This window comes from Vombatus ursinus, unplaced genomic scaffold (genome assembly GCF_900497805.2).
Source record: "Vombatus ursinus unplaced genomic scaffold, bare-nosed wombat genome assembly UNPS02014833.1, whole genome shotgun sequence".
NCBI lineage: Eukaryota > Metazoa > Chordata > Mammalia > Diprotodontia > Vombatidae > Vombatus > Vombatus ursinus.
Window position 1 is genome coordinate 7,988,093 of NW_020954611.1, and position 18,108 is coordinate 8,006,200.

Sequence of the window (18,108 nt, forward strand, 5' to 3'; positions counted from 1 at the left end):
CCTCCACCCCACCTCATTCCTTTCTATTCACTCTCCCATTCTGCCATTTAGTCCCACAAAATACATTGATTCATTGATAGGGGTAGAACATGGTGTTTCAAGCTTGGTCCTTAATTGAAATTTCTATTTCTGTAGATTCTGCTTTCTTCTTTAGCCTCTCTTACTGCTCAATCTCTTATCATTTTTTGATCTAATACATGTCTTTCTCTTTTTAATTTTTTTTAATCTCTAGAGTTAGAATTTTAGTTTATTGCTTATGCTTTCCTTGGTAGTGGTAGTTGTAGTTGTATACTTTCTTTTACTTATGTTTGTCACAGTATTTGTAAGTCAAAATAATCTATGCACATGCCCCCCTCCAAGAATCCTTCAAATGTCTCTCTTATATTGAAACATCGATCTTTTTTCATTGATGATTAGGATCAGATTTTTCAAGGCATATCAGTTTAGACTACATCTTAAGCTCTTTTATTTTGCAGAATATTATTCCATTGCCAGCCTTAGTTTTTAATGAGTGTGGAATAATTTTGTATTACTTGAATTTCCATTTTTTTATATTTGAATGTCTTTTTACTGGTGGCTTGCAGAATTTGTTGTTCGTCATTGTAATCATGAAATCTAACCACCATGTGTCTTGGACAGTGAGGTGATCTGTGGATTCTTTTGATAGGTACTTTGTTTATTGTATTCAGTAGTTTTGAACAGTATTCTTGTTATTATTTCTTGTGCTATGATGTTCAGGTTTATTGACTTGCCATATTCTTTTGAAAGGCTTGTGATCATTAAGTTGTCCCTGTGTATCTTGTCTTTGATGTGAGTATGTTTTGTTTGTATGGAGATCATTTTTTTAAATGTTACTGCTTTTTTGCTTCTCTTCTTCCGTATTGTCCTTCACTTCAATATATTTATACTTCCAACCTGATGTTTTCTCTTTGGCTTTTTACAGAAACTCAGCATTATGGATTTAAGTTTTTCTGTTCTGCTAATTATTTCTGCTGTGCAGGCTAAAAAATTTGCCATTTGATACATTCTAACCTCTTAAGAATTTGATTTTTCTCTTGAGCCATTCAGGAACATCATGCTTTGGTTCCATGTTTCCTTGGGAATCCAAAGGGTTCTATGTTTCATTGGTTATTGATTTAATTTCAATTTCCTTTGTCTTGTAATATTTATCTAGAGATGTCTATAATGTTTCCAATGTCTTGACTCATCTCCTCTTCTAATTTTAATATCTTCCTTGTTAATTTATCTGCTCATGCTCTAGATTTTTAGTTGAATTTTCTTCCTCCAAAGATAATTGATGATTTTAGTATTTTTAGCTTGTATTTCCCTGTCACTAACTTTTTGACTCCTTCCCCTTTGATTTTTGGCTAACCCCTGGGGACTGGACCTCAAAACTACCTCAGACTCCTCTCCCTTTGAGGAATTTAATTTTCACTGGCCTTGGCCCTTGCCCCAAGCAACTTCTGGAGGGATAGGACTGGCCCCAAGTGAATTCCAGTCCCTTTTTTTCAGTCTTGATGCATCTCAGGAAATTGACACCCTATTCCAATTCCCTCCATTCTTAAGTCCTCTGGTTGGTTTAGTAAACATCTGGACTTTTTGTAGGTTTGGAAAAGGATAGAGCGAGACTTAAGGCAAAATTTCTGCCTATTTAAGTTTTCTGATGGATCACCTCAGTCAGAGCACAGTTCTTCTCTCAAATATTTTTTCCTTCTCTGCATATGGCTGGGCAGAGCTGGGATCTAGTGCTTGTTGCAATAGGTTGCTAGGAGGAAAGCATGGGTGGGAAGTGCAGCAGAGACTGTTGTATGAGGTAAATCCCTGAGTAGATCTCAACCCAAGCCTGTGGGTTAAATTTGTGTGTCCTGCCTCAGCATGAAGGCTATTAGGGGAGTGAGTGATGGGGATTAACGTTCTTCAATTTTAATTCATAAGGCCTTTATCTTGTTGGGCTTTTTTGCTTTCTTGTCCTGTGAAACCAGCTGTAATCAATTCTGGTATAATTCCTCCCTTGAGATGTGGGGAGTGGAAAGAGGGGAGAGGTTCACAATTGTCCTCTTATTCTTGTGTAAAAAGCACTTGACGCTGTTGACACCTTCTCTTACAAGATACGCACAGCTCTTTGGGTTTTGTGACTCTGTTCTCTTGGTTCTCTTCCTACCTGTCTGACTGTTTCTTCACCATCTTCTTTGATACATCATCATCCATATCATCAAGGCATAGATTTGGAGTTGGTAGGGACCTTAGAGGCCATCACATTTACTCTTATCATTTTACAGGTGAGGAAAATGAGGCACAGAAAGCTTAAATGATTTACCCAGGGTCATACAGCTACTAAGTAAGTGTCTGGGATGGGGTTTGAACCTAGCTCTTCCTGATTCCAAGTCCAACACTCTGACCACCACAATACTCTATCCTGGGCCATGCTCTCTTTTCTCTCTACACTTTATTTGGATCATAAGCTTCCATGTATTATCATCTCTACCTAGGTATAGTTCTTTGATTTAATACTTAGACCTACCACCTACTTTAAAGATAAGTAAGAGGATACTTGGAGTTATGATAGAATCAGTGTAACTGCATAGAACACTGTTGAGTCTTATCATGTGCTCAGCAGAAATACAATAACATCATCATCGATATGCTTACAACTTATCTTCTCCAAGGAAATGCTTTATAGACATTTTTTCACTACCCATTGCTTAGTTCTTTGAATTAGAATACATTTAAAAGCTGTGTCCAGCTCCATCATTTGATTGCTTTTTTACCCTGAGTAAATTACATTCCCTTTCTCTTCTTCCTTTGCTTCATTGTTTGCTATTTTTGAAAAGAACTAGGAACAATTTATGAAAGTTGCAGAGAAGGAGATTTAGATTTAATATAAGCATAAGGAGATTTAATCAGTCAATTTGATGAACTTACAGATAGAATCTTTAAAATTTTTGAAAACACCTCTCCTTATAGAGTATGGACACACCCATTTGGTACCTTGTTAAGAGGACAAAGACAACTCCAGATTAGGTCCCAGAGACTGAGGCTGCCCAGAATCAATTATGTTTGTTGGAGCCACCCTTTGGCTCCTCCAAGTTAGATGGGTTTTAAGATTATTTGGTTAGTCTGGAGAGACTTGCATGAACTTACACTGAGTGAGGTGAGCAGAACCAGGAGAACATTGTACACAGTAACAGCAACATTGTGCGATGATCAACTTTGATAGACTTAGCTTTTTCAGCAATACAGGGATCTAAGACGATTCCAAAAGACGCATGATGGAAAATGCTGTCCACACCCAGAAACAGAACTACATCAGACTATCTGAAAGCTATGATCAAAAAAAGAATCTTGATACAATAATACAAGAAGTAATTAAAGAAAATTGTCCTGAAGCATTAGAACAAGAGCGGAAAGTAGAAATAGAAAAAAAAGCACCAATCATCACCTGAAAGAGATCTTACAAGGAAAACCCACAGAAATATCATAGTCAAATTCCAAAACTCCCAGCTCAAAGATAAAATATTACAAGCAACAAGAAAAAACAATCTAAATATGGCAATGCCACAATTAGAATCACACAAGACCTATCAGCAGCAACACTAAAAGACCCCAGGTCTTGAAACACTATATATCAAAGAGCAAAAGAACTGGGGTTCTGGCCAAAAATATACCCAGCAAAGCTAAGCATAATCCTGAATGGAAACAATGTACATTTAATGAATTGTCAGACTTTCAAGACTTTGCTTAAAAAAAAAACTGAACTTAATAGGAAATTTGACATAGAAGAGCCAAGAGAAATATAAAGTACATACCAAAGGCTAATTACAAGGGACTCAAATAAGAACAGACTGTTTACCTTTTATGTATGTAAAATGTAAAACATATGTCTAAGGCTGTTATTAGTAATTGGGTAGTTCATAAGAAAGATTGGGGTACAACTGAGTATGATATGATTTTAAAAAGTAGGACTGTTTAGGACAGCTAAAAAGAGTAATTATCTTAAACAAATGAGGTGAGAAAGGAAGAACCAACACAGAGTAATTAGATGGGGAAGGAGGGCTGGTAGTTCTGGAAACCTCCTTTCCTTGGGAATGGGTTCAAGAGGGGATAATACATATATATCTAGAAGAGTATAAAAGTCTTCTAAATTCAGAAAGAAATAAAATGCTATGGTGATAGGGAGGGGGAAGAGGCTAAGGGAGGGATCTTTAGAGGGGAGGGTAAGGGAATAGGTTAAAGGGGGGTATGGGAGGGTGTTTAGATTAATGAGAATGGGAGGATAAGGGAAGGATCTTTGGAGAGGGGGTAGGTTAAGTAATAGGAGGGCAAGGTAGCGGGTAGAAGTAAAGTAGAGGAATCAGGAGGTATAGGGAATAAGAAATACACAGAAACATAAAATAAAGATCAGGAGTCGAATTTTTTAGGGAAGAAGGAGCAGGTGTGGTAATCATGATCTAAGACAAAGTTAAGTCTAAAACAGATTTAATCAAAAGAGAAAAATAGGAAATTACACTATGTGTCAGCCATATTTATCCATGTTGTTTTGGACTATTTAAAACAACTATATAGTATAAGGTGGGAATGTTGCCGAGGTGTAGGAAATGACAAGTTGGTGGACTTGGAAAGATATGGAAAGACAAGGAAGAGGTTACCCACCTCAGAGAAACAGGGGATAAATAAGTATAGTATAGTCTTACATAGATGCATATGAATGTATTTGTCTATATATGACTATGATTATCGATTTCAAAGTATATGTATGTATAAGTGTATGTATGTATGGGTGTATGTGTTTATGTATATGTGTATATCTTTGTATGTATGTCTATGTATGTGTATATGTATGCATATATGTATATGTACATGTGTATATATGTGTATATCTGTACATATACATTCATGCTTAATTGTAGCTTTTGGGGAGGCAGGGGGGAAAAAGAACAAAGTAAAAGATGTACAGCAAAGAACAAAAGAAAACTTACAAAAAAGCAAAGAAAAAATGGACAGCTCTCAACACAATGCATAGTATTTAGTATATAGGCTTTCTTGAAATGGAAATTTATTGCTGTATATTTTGAATCCTCTCTCATGTTCTGCTATGCACATGGCAAAGCTTTTTTCCCCTTTTCTTATTTTGTATTATTTTAGTTTTAGTATTTAAGTGTGTTTCTTTTCTTATTTTGTACTTAAATTTAAAATTAAAAAATTACAAATAAGAAAACTTTTTCTTCTTCAGTTTAATTGATTTTTTTGTACCAAGGTGTGGCTGTTCATTCCTTTTTCTAGTTTCAAGATTTGTTTTTATGCCAGTAATTTCTCCATTTCCCTTCTTAGTTATTTCCTCTTACATAAATGATCCCTCATGATTGTGTATGCCTAGAATTAATTTCCCCCCTTGTCCAGCTAGCAATACAACATATTGTATTATTATTACTGGGTATTAAAACACTGTGTTTAAATCCCATTATAACAAACTCTGTGGGACTACAGAATTGATTTGATTAGGGAAATTGTTGCTATGTGTAAGTTCCTTGAAATCGAATTCCTAGGAACTAGTGATTATAAAAGCTAACACCTAGCTTTACCTGGCTTGCCCACAATGTGTTATCAAGTGAAAAGAAGTGCTTTTAATCTAGTGGGGCTTATTATAATCAGAATGATCACTGAGGAAGAAAGGATGAGGCTGGTCTGCTTACATGGGCAGCATCTATGACAGAGATGAGTTGTAAGGTCAGCGCCCCTAATGCAAATGGGAATGAGGCGTATAGCCAAGGCAAGAGCACTGTTCAGGTGGAGGTATGCCTGAGTATGTGTTACTATGGCCATTGTTCTGAAGGTTAATTACTGGGCTACTTTCCATTCAGCTTTGAGAAAGTCTGTTTTATAAGAAAGCTATAGAATGTGAGCAAGATGCCAGCCTCTGCATTAAAGATTCAGTATTAAGGTATTAAGAAACACCATTAGAAAGGAACGCTTATTGAGTTAGCTTAATAACTGATCCATTTGTTCAGGTGGGTTTTAATGTGTCCAGGAAAAAGCAAACAAAGTTCAGTGACTCTTAGAAGTCCCTGATGAACTCCAGAGGATTAACAGGTTCAGGCTGGACCCATTAATGAGTTTTCATGGAAATGAAAGACCATGATAAAATTGCTATGGCAAATGTAACATGCTTTTGTTGGAAGGAGCCTTTTTGAGTAAGTTTAGGAATCTGATAGCAGCAGTAGCAAGTCAATCAAACTGTGTCTTGACCAAGAGTAATAAGAAGGGGTCTCCAATAGAGATAGAATGAGAGATGTTTAGCACTGAGTTGTTAAGAAGGCAGTAAACTCCTACACTCTGATAAGCAGGGGCCTAGAGGCTGAGGCATATCATAAATGGCCAGGAAAATAATCTCAAAGCTCGAATTTATCACTTATATATCCCTTTATTGAGAAGTTGGAGGCAAGTCAAATATCTACTATTAATTTAATAATGAATTATATATGGTAAAATGCATTAGTGAGTAGATTTTATGTTATATACATGTTACTCTCAGTTATTAATATTAGATAACCTAACTACTAGACCCACACACTTAACCAGGTATGACCTTCCAGGGTATTCAGGGAGGACTAGCACCTGTGGTATGAGGGTTTGCTCAGCCATTTTCAGGGCTGCTCATCCACCTTGGTGTCTATCAGGCATTCAACTCTCACCTGTGTTGCCAAGAAGCTGTAGCACACTCAGTGGCCATGCCCCGGGAAAGCCTCTCAACAGGCTAAACCGGTTGAAGGTTACTGAAAGGTCTCAAACCTGTCGGTGAGTTAGGAGAGTGTCTACCCCAAGTATGTGAAGACTTGCCCCTGGCAGAATGGGTAGTTGAGGACCATTTGTTCCAGTGGCCATGAAGGTGGCTGAAGCAGGTGCTGTGCAGTGCTCAGAGCTTGGTCAGACACTGAAGACATCAAGGTCATCCACTGCATCCTGGGCCATTGCCAGTCATCCTGATTTTTGTCTTGCCGTTGGGTTTTGATGACTCTGAAAGAGAATGTGAGGCTGAGGACTTTATGCAACTCTGCCTAAATTAAATCCAATTCACTCACTAGTCAAGACATCACCCTGTGATGTCATTGGTCCACTTTAAAAATGAAGGGCAAATGACAATGACTCAAAGTACAACTATACTTTTCAAGAGGAATTCTCAGTCAATCTGAGAGAGTTTGCCTTATAATCTAAAAACCTTTTAAGAGATATCAGCCTTTAGAATAACCTTTCATAAAACTAGAGGGTTGAACTAAAATGACTTTTATGATTCTTTCTGGCTGTAAATTTTGATGACAAAGTGCCACCTGAATGTTTCAGAGGTTCCCAAACTTATTTGACCGCCTGCCCCCTTTTAAAAAAATTACTCAGTGCCCCCCAGGAAATCTACTTTCTTCAACCCTTTAACATTTTTTTTTAAATTTGTATCATTTCAAAAAAATATAATTTTTTTAAAATGATGCATCTTAAATTTAATGATCTATTGTAAATTTGTGTGTTTTTTCCTGCATTGAAATTTTGATGATGCAATATTGCATCGTGTAATCGTATAGTATCGTATTATAAACAAGTAATTACACATACATATTCTTGCCAATACATGCTGGAATTCCCGACAATGCACAATATGCTCGCCTACCAACGACTTGCTTGTTAAGATCTGTTAGTGGACTTGAACGCCGATCAGTTATGACTTGCATTTTGTGTGTTTATTTGGAAAATAATGTAATCACTGCAACTTTAATTCTGTTACACAACAGATGAAACATGTATGAATGGTTTTTCAAAATGTGTTTCTCTTCTCTTCTTTCCTTATACTTCTACCACCCCCTTATTTTTATACAATGCCCCCCAACTGCACCCTAAGCTACTATTGCCCCCCTATATTGTTCCAGTACCCCCAGGGGGCATTATCACCCACTTTGGGAACCTATGGACTTTATATTTACAGTAATCACAATGTGTAGCTATTTCATAGTGGACAAAGAGCTGGTCTCTAACTCGGGACCTGGGTTCAACTCCCACCTCAAACCCACACTGTGTATGTGACCCTGGGCAGTCACTTCACTTGTCTCAGTATCCCAGATAACTCTGAGATTAAAAGGTGCACAGTAAGTGCTGATCTGCATTGGTGGGAGGGAGTTTCCTCACTGAAGTTACAGTTCTAGTCCCAAAATGTGTGTGTAGGATGGGGGTGCCCTTTGAGAGCTCCCTAAAATAGCACCTTGTCAGTGCAAATTAGTGATCAGTCTAACTTGTCACTTGCAAATTCTTCAGATATCTTTTCCAAAATGTCCATAATTGATTTTTAATTGGACAATGTTAATGACGATTGTCATTATTTCACCTAATTTGAAATAATTTGCTTTCAGCAAAAATTCATTACTTTGTATGTATAAAAAGCATCAGATATACTTAGTTTCAAATTAAGAAATCTATTGTAAATATCTCTGTGATGCAGTTCATGGAAATATTATTTAAAGCGGTAGATATTTAAGCATACTGAAAAAAACACAGTTTGCTACAATGACTGCCTTCCTATTTCCAGGCGGTGGAGAGAGGAGCCAAAGGCCAGCTTTCTACTTTCAGCAGTTTCATTTCAACTGCTAGCCAGAAGAAAGAAGTGGCTGAAAAGAGAAGTTCACCCACACAACTTGTTACACCGAACATCAAGAATGGTAAAATAAAATAACTTTTATTCTAAAATTCTGAAACCGTGGCTATTGTATGAGTATTAATTATATTTTCTCTGACCTTTAGAAAAGATTTTTTTAACCTAAAAGAGCCGTGCAATTAGCAGCAGATTCATTTGCCTTTAGACACCATGAAATTTTCTAGGCAGGAAGATACATTGTTACGTATACATGTATATATAGTTATATATTGTTGCTATTACTGCCTCTGCCTTCTTACAGTCTAACCCCTAACTCCACCCTCCCCAACTATCTAGGTCACAGCCACAGAGCAAATTAAGTCTGTAGCCATGTAGGAGTGGTCTCTCTAGCCTACCAGAATTCTCTTTCCTAGAGAAGTTCCTATTCACTAGGCCCAAATTTCAAAGTTGCAGCTGTGACTCATAATACTAATACAACTTCTGTAGTCATAGAGGCCTTCTGCCCTATTAAAAATTAGTGTGTTACGGGGCTGGGGCCAGGAGGGCCAGTAGCAAGAAATGAAATACAAGAAAACCACTGAGGCTGGCAGGCGAACATCATATCTCATTGCCCTGAGGCTTCCTTTCCTTTCTTCTGCTTTTATTTTTATTCACTTTGCCAAAAATCTTTCCTTGGGAAGATTGGCGAAGAATAAGTGAGTGAATCAGAGAGAATCACAGCCTTTGAGCTGGAGGAGATACTGGACAGTACCTCTTCCAACCCCTCACCAGACAGCTGAGGGCAGTGAGGCTTACCTGCTGAGAAGCTAAAAATCTTGACTAAGGTTACAGAGACCTAGTACTTGAGCCCAAGGCATCTGTCCCTTCGTGCCTTCCCCACAGCACTGAACCAAGGCGCCCTTTTCATCTTACGTTTTTATCCTGCCCGCCCACACTTATCGATTGAGCACCCGTCAGAGGCCCAGCTCTGTCAGGGTTCTACGTGAGGTTCTGTGAAGAGTAAGGCAGCGTCAATGCCCTGCCTGCCTTACCTGTTACCCCTCCTCCCCCTCTGGTGTTCCTGCCTCCGGGAGCACAGAAGCTTCTTGAGAGCAATAACCATCCTGCTTTTGTGCACACGACCCCAGCGCCTAGGACAGTGCCTGGCATAGGCAATTAATACGTTTGTGGATTGAGCAATTGATCACTCTTAGCAAGTTTATAATCTTGTTGAGGAAATACCATATATACACGAATAGTCATGCTGCAAAGCAGTATATGATAAATACTGAGTGACTAGCAGCATGAAAATTGTTCAGTAGTTAGGACAGTGACCTCCAAAAAGCTAATCTAGAAATTTGATAGGGGATTTTTCTGTGTGGTTTGGAACTAAAAGTGTGACTTGAGATTTGCAACACAAATATCCCTGACCCTACCCCCTAAAATGCACCAAATCAAAATAGTTATAAGGCAGTCTGCAGAGGGTAGGCACTCCTGTTTTCTAGTTTCTGGCTGGAGAATAAACATATAAAAAATATGCTTCACTGTTGTGCCACATTTAGACTTCCACCTCACCTTGAAGAGCGATAGCTCAGAGGCACCAGAATGGAATTTGGTGTGTTTAGGGGGCAGAGGAAGAGGTTGATATCTGGGAATGTATGCTTCATCCCCAGGTTAGAGGTCTAGGCCTGAGTTGCATGATTGTCCCTGCTCCTTTGTTTGGCCACACTAAGGGTCCTTCACAGAGAAGTCCTCTCATCCCATTGCTGTGTCCTCTGCCTGCTGCATCCACCCACCTCCACTTCTTCCCTGGGTGGGGTTATTGGTTCTGCTTCAGGAGCACATACCCGATTCTCTTGGAGGGGTTAGGGGTACAGGCTTTCTTGCTCTTCCCAGCACAACTGACTCCAAGCAATGCAGACTGGCCTGCGTACCTTTTCTCATTCTGCCAGGCAGCCAAGAGCACTAGCTCTGGAGTAAGAGTACCTAGATTTAAATCTGACCTCTGATGTTTACTGCACATGTGACATTGGGCAAGCCCCTTAACCTTCCTATGCCTCAGTGTCCTTTTCTGTAAATTGACAGGAATAGAGTTAGATGGCCTCTCAGGTCCCTCCCAGCTCTACAGCTGTGAGCCTGCGACTCGTGCTATGCATGGAATTGTCTGCAGTGTCAGGATGTGCTGGCCCATTTGGGAGTCCTAGACTTTTCCATATAATCAGTGAGCTTTCTTGGACTTGGCCTCCCCAGCAACCTCTCCAGCAGTCAATTCTCCGTGTCTTTGTCTACATGGATATGCTGGAATCTTTACTCCCTTTGCTCTCTTCATGGGACTTTGTTCCCTGTTGTCCAAGGTTTCTCCCAGGTCAGTCCCCCGATACTTTTCAACTGAATTAAACCAGGTGTCAGAATTCCTAATTAGGGCTCTGCTCTGAGGACTCTGAGAATTCAAACCTCTGTCCCCTGTTGATACTTCCTTCTGTTTCCTGGGTCTAACTGAGAGGACTCCTTGGGGAAAAGACAAAGATACTGCTCCAGTTGGGCCCTGTCCCTCTTGGCTGGACTCCACTAAATTCAGAGGAAACTATCTCCTCAGTGGCACTCCATAGACACAACTTGTCCTTCTGCGAAAGATCCTTCCTTTGGCAGGGGGCATGGAACAGTGAAAAGAGCACTAGGTTCAAATCCTGGCTCTCCCACTCACCACCTATGTGACCTGCAGCAGCAACTAGTCACTGAATCTCTGTGAACCTCATCTCCTCATCTGTAAAATAAGAAGTCCAGCCTAGACGAACTCTGAGGTCTCTTTCAACTCTGAATCTGTGATCCCTGTCTTCTCTACCCTCTGATTTCTTTGATTCCATCAGGACTCACTAACCATCTCTCTGTCTGCCTGTCCTTCTGTCTATTCAACATGCATGTTTCAGTGAGTTTGGCCTCACTTTCCCCTCTCCTGATCTCTTAACTGCTCTTATTCTTCTCCACTCATCCCCACTTGTACTTCTGGAATTAGCCTCCAGTTTGCTTGATCATACATCCATTGATGCCCCAAAATAACTAAGCAGTACGGTCAGTTAATAAACATTTATTAATCACCTACTAAATGCCAGGCACTATGTTAAGTGTTGAGGATGAAAAGAAGGTAAAAAACAGTCCTTGCCCTTAGGGAGCTCACAGTCTAATGGGGGAGATAACAAGAAAACAGATATATATGACCAAGCTGTATAAAGGAGAAATAGGAAATAATTAAAATAGGGAAGACACTAAAATTAAGACGGATTGGAAAAGGCCTTCTGTAGAAGATAGGATTTTTAGTTGGAACTTGTAGGAAGCCAGGGAAGCCGGTAGATAGAGATGAAGAGAGAGAGCATTCCAGGGTGGGGAACGGCCAGAGAATATGCCCAGAACCAACATATGGAGTGTCTTGTTTGTGGAACAGCAAGGAGACCAGTGTCATTGAATAAAAGAGTGTGTGGCTGGGAGTAGGGTGTCAGAATACTGGAAAGGTGGGATGGGGTTAACTTAACAAGGGGCTTTGAATGCCGAACGACTTTGGATTTGATCTTGGAGGTAATAGGGAGCCACTGGAGTTTATTGAATGGGGCAAGTGACATAATTGGACCTGCAATTTAGGAAAATTGCTTTGGCAGCTGAATGGAGGGGGAATGAGAGCAGGGAGAGAACTGAGGCAGGTAGATCCAACAGTGACTTATTGCCTTGATCCAAGCATGAGATGATGATGGCCTGCGCTGGAATGATGGCAGTATCAGGGGAGAAAAAGAGGGAGATGTTGCAAAGGTGAAATGAACAGGCCTTGGCAACAGATTACGTATGGGGACTGAGAGATCGTGAGGAGTCAAAGATGACATATTAGTCCTCATACCTTGTTTCTGCTTCTCCAAAATAATTACCACTATTTTTTGTATAACCATACCTGCCTCATCCCAGTGCTCAGCCAAGGAAAGAGAAATTTGGCCCATTCTTGGCACACCCTCTTCATTGATAATGGGCCATGAAGAACAGAGATGAATTTAGCTAACAGAATTTGAGAGGCAAAATATGAAAACCCAAAGCTAAATTACTCTTTGTATTCCCAGTGCTTACTTAACACAGTGTCTGACACATAGTCTGACACATTTTTCTGCTTTTGAGCATGTCCTGTTATAGCCTCTTTTAGTATAAGGTTACTCCTATTCTCCTCTAAAAGATGCCATCTCTACAGAAATCCCAGAACTTGTCCCATACCCAGAATTACTTTGAAAATGACCCAAGGTTATATCATATTTCATGTTTAAGATCTAGTCTATTCAAACTAGTCACTGTCAGGTTAAAGGCAGCTCTATTAGTTCTGGCTTCCTGCATTCACCATACTGAATGTTCAAACCTTGGATAAGATCATACTAAAGAATGATTATTTCCTAAAATATGTGAAGTGTAAGATGTTCTATATCATTTTTAAAAGTCACACTTTTTTTTAGAAAGAAATATTTGTACCTATTATAGAAAAACACTATAACCAAATTCTTCCAGGATTGTAATTAGCCCATAAAGGAAAATTTTGCCCAGGTCTGTGACTGGAAAATCCAGTTTCCTGGGGCAAATTCAGAAGGCACAGAAGATTAAAGGCCCTCAAATACTGTGTAGCCAGCCTGTGCCACTTTCGCTGTTGACCAGAGGCCTACCATGTACCCATAATTTCACAATCCTTAGAAATGCTTTCTAAAGTCCTTTTGGTAGGATCATTTATGTCCACCTTAATTACCAGAAGTGGGCTGTAGTCATCAGAGTTATCAAGTCTTTGAGGGCAGGTAGATGGAAATGGCTCTCCGTTACCTTCTAGGCATATCCTCTGTTAAAAAAAACCACATAGCTATCTTTTGCTATTATCAGGTTGACAAATTGCTGCCCCCTGGCCCCCGAGCCATTGGATAGTCACCAATCACCATTATGCATCTCATCCTCTGATTCTTGTTGGATAATCTCTGACCACAGCACCTAGGGATCCACATTGTCATTCCTTAGAGAACTAGCAGCTGTTTCATACTTACAGGACTCAGCTTCCTCTCAGACTAGATATAATGGGCATATAAAGAAATGTTAGATGCTCTCTGCCCTAAAGGAAGTTAACAGTAGTTGAGATAAGCTATATATACCTGGAAAGATAATTAGCAGTATTACCTAATAGATAAGTGCCAAATGATAGGTACAATGTATTCTGTAGGAATTCAGAACAAGAAAAAAATAACAATAATAGATGTTTATGCTATGAGATACCACATTTATTTATATAACTTATTGCTGTACAGTGATGTTGTTATGAATTAAAATTCCAGCACTGAACCTGAGCTAAAAAAGATTGGTGAAAATACACTACATTATCTTGCTAGTAAAAAAAACAGTAGTATTTCAATGTACTACCTTGATCCGGTAGTACTTCTATGGCTAATACTGTTATTGGTAATGAATGGGGGGCATTTATTGAAAACAATAATGTGTAAATGCATAGAATTTGAATACCATTTTTGTTTTAATCATTCTAAGACACATACTATGTAATAAAAAGTTTATAGAAGGGAGAGATCACTTCCAGTTCTGGGAATCCTGGAGAGGATAGGATTTGAGCTGACCTTAGAGGATGGGTAGGACTTTATTTGGTTTAAAGAGAGAGAGTAGTCATTCTAAATTGAGGAGGAGATTAAGTTATAACCAAAGACTTGAGGCAAGAAAATATAAAGTGTGGTTGAAGGATAGCAAATAGACGAGTCTAGCTCTAAGTTTCATAGCTGACAAATTAAGAATGATGTGATTTGATGACCTTTTCCAAAAGGAATTCCAAAATCTTACCTATTTTTATATGTAACTATATGACCTTGGGCAAATTGCTTAAAGTTTCTGGGACTCAGTTTCCAGAAATGATTGTACTAGATGAGATTTTTCCTTCTGGCAGTCTGCCATTTGGATACCTCATCATTCACTGACACCTTGACTTGAAGAAAGGACTGAGAAAATAAAAAGTGAAATTTGCTTCTGATAATTGGTGAAAAATGGTCGCTTTTAATAATTGTTAGTTCTGGTAAAAGTTTTTGTGGAAGATGAGGTTATAACTAAACTAAAATGAGTTTTTAAAGGATAATATCTGCATTTTAATTACATATATGTCCTTACGACTTTGGTTTTCAGTGTACATTCTAGTTTCAGAGGTCACTTTGGGACTGGTTTTACCACATGGTCTCTCTGTTTTGTGTTTACTTTCAATTTAACTCAAATATTGTTAAGTGCTCATTATGTATGAGGCATATATATCACAATACATTAAAAATTTGAATCATAAAAATAAAATAAACTTTTTCAGCCTTATTCAACTACAAATTCTTGTGGGATAACAGAGTTCAGAACTCTTGTTACACATAGAAACCCTAACAGCAAACTTTGTCATTAGAGATTCTCTTTAGAATGAAGAGAAGGGAGATTGGGGAAAACCTTTGTTTTCTCTAAGCCTGAAGCACCGTGCCACCTGCAACTTTCTTTATACTAGCTTCATTCTTTTACTATCTTTGCTTCTCATGTATTCATAGAAATGGTCTCAACTTCTCTGTTATATGACAAATTTAAATGGAGATCTGTACATTTGTGAAAAGCGTCTCAATCCCCAGTTTTCCTATGCTAACAAACATATACTGTTTTCTTGTCAACAGTAATCTGGCAGATTTGGCTAATAATCCTACCCTATCTTACAAGGTGGTATGTTTCTGTTAATTTTCACAATACTGCCAGCTCCTACCACAGCCCTTATTCTTCCTGTACTCGTTTTAAGTGATTTTACTTAATGTTTCTAAGCAACCCACTAAAATTGGCAACACTATATTAAAAGGAAGGAAAAAAAATAATCAGTGCTTATCAATTCAGCACACAACATTCTCAAGTATTGGCTGAAATAAAACTAAATGACAGGTTTTCAACTGATAAATGCATTATAGCTTATTTCACAGCATTGCAAAATCCTATATTTCAAACAAATCTGCATGTGCTAAAAAGAAAGCCTTGCCTGTTCTATTTTTAAAATCAGTTTGAGTTTAATATCATCTGTCTTTGTCATAGTCATTGATTGCTTCCTTTTGATTCTTATTTTTAATATCCATCTTTGAGAACAAGCAAGAAGTCCTCTCTGGAAACAATGCCTTGATATTCAGGAACATTAAAGCAGCTGTGAATTGCCATTTCCTTCTCCCCTTAATAGCTGAATATCATATCCTATATTTTGGCTTTCATTCACTAATGTGAGGGACGGATTCTGTCTTATTACTTAACTCCAGAGTTTCATTAAGATAGAATGTAGTAGTACTCTGGATCACTTTTGTCTAGCCCCAGCAAAACCTTCTTTCTGAGCTAAATATCACTTCCATCCATATTCTTGGATTCTTTCTATTGTAGAAATTGGTTTTGTCTAATGTTGCTCTCTACCAAACTAAACTCTTTTTTGGTATCCTAGCTTTACTATTTTTTGTATTCTCTTTTGTAAAAGTTTTATTGATGCTTTTTGTTTTTTATATCATTTCTCAAATACCATCTCCTACTTTCCCAACCCTAATATATAATCCTCCTTTATCACAAAAAACATAGTTACTAATTACTAATTCATTAATGCACTAATTAACAAAATTACTGTCATCTTAATATTTTTTCCTTTCTCACTCCTCTCTTATAGCACAAATTGAGACCTGGTCCTCACTTTGGCCTCCCTCTGCTGCCTGACTCCCTTAATTCTTTTCTAGGACCAGGAGTGGAAAACCTGCAGCTGTGAGGCCACATGTGGCCTTCTAAGTCCTTGGATGCGGCTTTTTGACTGAGTCTAAGTTTTACAGAACCAATCCTTTTATTAAGGGGATTTGTTCTGTGAAGTTTGGATTCAGTCAAAGGGCTGCACTTGAGGATCTAGAGGGCCACATGTGGCCTTGAGGCCACAGGTTCCCCACCCCTGTTCCAGGCCGTTACCCCTACACTGACTTTACTGTATTTCTTAATCTCAACCTGTTGATAAGTCAATTCAACTCTGCACTAACCTCTCCACTCAAATCCCCTTTCCTATTGTTAATTATGCATTGCCAAGCCCCAACCTTTGATTTCTTTGTTTATTCCTACCATCCTCTAATTTTGCTCATTGTACATTTGCTACTATACAAAGCTGAAGAAAGTCATTAAACCATCCTGATGACATCCACTAAAAATTAATATTACGTGATCTCAACTGGACCTTCACTGTGGAAAAGCAATCCTTTTATCTTTCCCTAATCAAGTCACTATCCTATTTACCATAGTACTTTCTATATAGTCTCATCTTGCCTCAATCTATACACAGACAGTTTACCACACATTCTCTCCAGTGAGGACTTCACTTCATACATCACTGAAAAAAAAAAATGAGACCCATTTACTGACAGCTCCCTTTCTTCCACTTTGTCTTATTGCATATCACCCAGAAGTCTTTCCCTACTATTTCCTCCTTCACAACTATCTTACATGCCTAAATGTGCAACCTAGATCCTATCCTATCCCATCTTCTCCAGCAGATTGCCCCCACTATCTATGCTCTCTCTCTAATCAATTAAAAAAGTCCGTTTTCTCTCTTTTCTATCTCCCTCACCCATTGAAAAAAGAAAAAAAATCTTCTAACACATATTCATATTCAAACAAAAAAAAATGTCCCATTGGTCATGTCCAAAAAATGTTCTTCATTTTGTATCCTGAGTCCATCACCTCTGGGTAGCATGCTTCATCATTGGTCCTCTAGAATCGTTATTAGGGATTGAGTTGGTGAGAGTTCTTAAGTCTTTCAAAGTTGTTTGCCTTTATAGTGTTGTCATAGTATGTTCTCCTGATTCTACTTATTTCACTTCATCAGTTCATGCAAATCTTCTCAGTTTCTTAAAAACTGTACCTTTCATCATTTCTTACAACATAGTGGTATTCCATCAGCCATTTCCCAGTTAATAAGGGTACCCCTTAGTTTCCTCTTCTTTGGTACTACAAAAAGAGCTACTATGAATAATTTTTTCCAGGTATGTCCTTTGCCTCTTTCTTTGCTTTCTTTGGGGTAAGGGCCTAGTAGGGGTATTTCTGAGCCAAAGAATATGAACAATTTAGGAAGTTTGGGCTTATTGTTCCAAATTACTTTTCAGAATAATTATACCAATTCATATCTCCATAAACAATGAATTAATGTTCCTGTTTTCCCACAGCTCCTCCTACATTTGTAATTTTTCTTTTTTGTCAACTTTGTCAATTTGTGGATGTGAGATAGAACCTCAGAATAGCTGTAGCTTGAATTTGATTTGAAGAACTTTTCGTGGGGCTATTAGATATCTTTGAAAGCTGCTTATTAATATCATTTGATCATTTATCAATTAGAGAATGGCTATTTATTATTCTTACAAATTTGCTATCAGTTCTTTCAATATCCTGGAAATTAAATCTTCATCAGGGAAACTTGCTGCAAAGATTTT

At 38.3% G+C, this 18,108-nt stretch overlaps 1 protein-coding gene across 1 annotated transcript in view; it reads left to right on the top strand.

Moving 5' to 3' along the window:
- Positions 1-18,108, top strand: part of HECTD2 (HECT domain E3 ubiquitin protein ligase 2) — a 122,725-nt gene that overhangs the window by 26,904 nt on the left and 77,713 nt on the right. The window contains exon 2 of the mRNA XM_027839823.1: positions 8,564-8,693. Within this exon, the coding sequence (XP_027695624.1) occupies positions 8,564-8,693 (130 nt within the window). The remainder of the gene's footprint in view (positions 1-8,563; positions 8,694-18,108) is intronic.